Source organism: Ricinus communis, chromosome 3, assembly GCF_019578655.1.
Source record: "Ricinus communis isolate WT05 ecotype wild-type chromosome 3, ASM1957865v1, whole genome shotgun sequence".
In the NCBI taxonomy this organism is placed as follows: Eukaryota; Viridiplantae; Streptophyta; class Magnoliopsida; order Malpighiales; family Euphorbiaceae; genus Ricinus; species Ricinus communis.
In genome coordinates this window covers 24,784,174-24,787,376 of record NC_063258.1, presented here as the reverse complement: position 1 = coordinate 24,787,376, position 3,203 = coordinate 24,784,174, and the positions used below count along the sequence as shown (strand labels likewise).

At 30.3% G+C, this 3,203-nt stretch overlaps 1 protein-coding gene across 1 annotated transcript; it reads right to left on the bottom strand.

Moving 5' to 3' along the window:
- Positions 1-472: 472 nt before the first annotated feature.
- On the bottom strand, positions 473-1,824 carry LOC8275718. Its single transcript, XM_048372469.1, is given in 4 exon segments — positions 473-697; positions 700-919; positions 1,027-1,142; positions 1,296-1,824. Coding segments are annotated over 4 exon segments (807 nt in total). The 5' UTR covers positions 1,665-1,824; the 3' UTR covers positions 473-595.
- Positions 1,825-3,203: the final 1,379 nt, after the last annotated feature.

Genomic DNA, 3,203 nt, shown 5'->3' with positions numbered 1-3,203 from the left:
GTAACTACAATTGGATAGAACTGGAAAAGAGAAAATAAAACTATTTTTTTTTATGAAAAAAAAAAAATTAATTTTAAAATCTGACAAGGAAACAAATCTTTCATGGGGAGACCTGAAATTCTAGGAGGAAATCAAACAAGAGCCATGGCAAATTAAGACTGAACGATTCCTGTTTTTTTTTTTCCTTTTTTCCTGATTGGATTGGGATCTTTTCTCTTGGTAGATTTTTCTGGGCAAAGTTCCAGAGATTTTCATCTGTAAAATGAAGTTTGTACCATACTGTCAATAGCAGCATGGCATTTGCAAATCCACTCATTTTCATGAAATAGATCTTTAATCTGTCCATATTTCACATAATCTTTCCTTTGAGATCATCAAAATGACAAGCATGATTAACAAAATTTTGTCTTTGTACGCCAATTCTAATTTCTTTTTATACAACAAAAGCTAATCAGAATTTAAACTCGAAACCTGATAATTATAAGAGGAGCATATCAGACTATTATGCCAATTCTTTTTTCAGTACACTGGTAGTAGGGAAGCGATTTAATAATCCCATGATATCTACAATAAACAGATTTTAAAAAAGAAAATGTCAAATTGAGCCTAGGAAAATTGAACATGTATTTCCATTCTGCAACAAGGGCAATGAGCATTGTTCTCTAGCCATGGCACCAGGCATCTGCAATGGTACTTGTGTGCACAAGGCAGGTGCACCAAGGTCTCACCAGACTTGAACCTTTCAAGGCAGATGGTGCACTCATCTTGGTCAGCTGCCTTCCAACTCAATTTGGCCCAATTAAACAACTTAGACCCACTACTGCTACTCTTCTTCAACCCATATACCTCTGTCTGCAATTCTCCTTCTCCCACTGGCCTGCCTTCTGCTCTGCCACTCAAGTTTCCTGTGCTACTGCGCCTGAAATTTCATCAATAAATTATATAGTACCATGTTAGCAAGAACCATATATATAGATTATGCTAACATCAGCAGATCTATATTTTCATAGTCCATTTAATTAGTACCTTTTAGATGATGATTTCCTTTGTGTTCTCAGCCTCTCATCTAATCTCTCCTTGGCTTGTCTTGCTACTCCTCCTAGCTTCTCATCCTCATATACCTTGCTTAATATGTTTCTTTGCTGTTTTTTTTTTTCCAAAAAAAAAAATAATTTAATAAGAATTTAGAAAACCCAATAAACAGAGGTAAAATAATGGAAATAAAAACACATAAATCAAGAAGATTGAAAGAAGGGGGAAAAAGAAGAATAAAGAAAGGAGAGATATAACAATACCAAAGAAGAGGTTGAACCATGGGAAGATTCATGGTTGCCCGTATACAAGCAAAAAGAGGACCTTCTTGTAGAGCCACCGTATGCGGCGGCCGCAGTTGAATCACTGCTTTGATGAAACCTTCTTCTTCTAGCACATTCAACACCAGGTAACATACCAGCCATCGATATATAAATGTTTATATATTTTATCCAAGAGATCACCTCAAAACACCAATATATATATATATATATGTATAATCTATCTATACCTGAGAAAGAAGCATATAAAGATTTTTCTGAAACAATAAAAGAAGAGAAGACAAAAGCAGAGGGAACAGACATCAACAGCAACCCATTAAAGATAGTGGGGAAGATAATAGAAGGGTCCATTTAAATTCTAGTGGAAAGAGAAAAACAAAAGAAAAGCTAAAATCTTGATCAATCATTGTCAGAGCACAGCTTCTAGGAAATTATACGAGTTTGAAAATTTATAATTAAAGAAAATTAAAGACTAAAATTTTGATAAGAAAAAAGCATATAGGAAACTTCATGGCAGCATACCTCTTTACCCCATTACTGTCAAAAACAAAAACCAGATTGTTGATATTAATTAGCTAAAAATTAAAAAAGAATGTAAGTAAATGGACAAAATGCACATGGGCCTCGTGACCAACTGAACTCTTGCAAGAACCGTTTTTATCTTTTTATTTTTTGAGGTTTATGTTGGTGTGTTTTACTGTGTTTATGTTGTCTGTTTATGGGTAAAATAAAATTCGTCATTATTTTCAGGTGCTTCTTGTAGGAGTTTCCTGTTTTTAAGGTAAAGAGCAAAAAGAAAGTGAAGAACAGTTTGTTACTTATTTCTATTATTATGTCTTTGTAGAAATGGAAAAACTGAAAAAGGAATTCTATATTTTTTCCAAAAATAAAAATAGAAAAATAATATATATATATATTATTTTGATTTGTATTAATTTTGCAGATATAATATGATATATAATATTTTTTATAAAATTATTTATATTAAAATATTAAGAATATTTTTATAAAATAATATATACCACATTAATGAATTGGGTAAAAGTTATTACAAATCAAAAGGTTGTTGATTATAAGGATAATTCAATTATGAATTCAATCAACCAATTATTAGGAAACAAATAAAATAAGTAAACAAACAAATAAATATGTCAAAAAATAAAAATTAAAACTATTAGCACTAAGAAATACCGCCTGCTAGTTTTATTTTATAATTGCCATAATAGAAATCATCGCTATCACCCTGTCGACGGCAAAATGCACACCACAAAAACTTATTAATATAATTAAACAGTCAAATACTCCTATAATTATGTTTACTAATAAACATTATGCTAATAAAATATATAATTATGTACCCTTTAGTTTGATACATTTTCATATAAAAGTAAATTTTTTACCTACCAAAGAAAAAAAAGAAGCTCATCATATCAAGATATGAAAATAATTCATTGTCAAATTAGAAGTTTAAATGTCTAATACACAAAATAATAATAATAATAATAATAAAAGACTACATTATGCAAATCCTAACCAACATATTAGACAGGAAATCTTACCTAAATTAAAAATTATAATTTTAATAAGTAAAGTGATAGTGCAATTCAATGTGTCACACCTAACTAAAACAATTTATTGTATTATATTTATTGACAATAACCCATATCATGTGAAGTAATGCAAATGAGATCCTAAATGACCATTTTTATATAATTTGCAGTGCCCCTATAAAATTGGTGGTCTATAAATTACTCAAAAGACAATGGCTAAAGAACAAAATATTAAATAAATAAACTACTCAAAAGCTCACTTATGCCCAAATACTGATCATTTTTCTGAGCTGGACCAGAGGCTTTTCCAAATAATGGCTGATCTGGTTATCACTTTGTG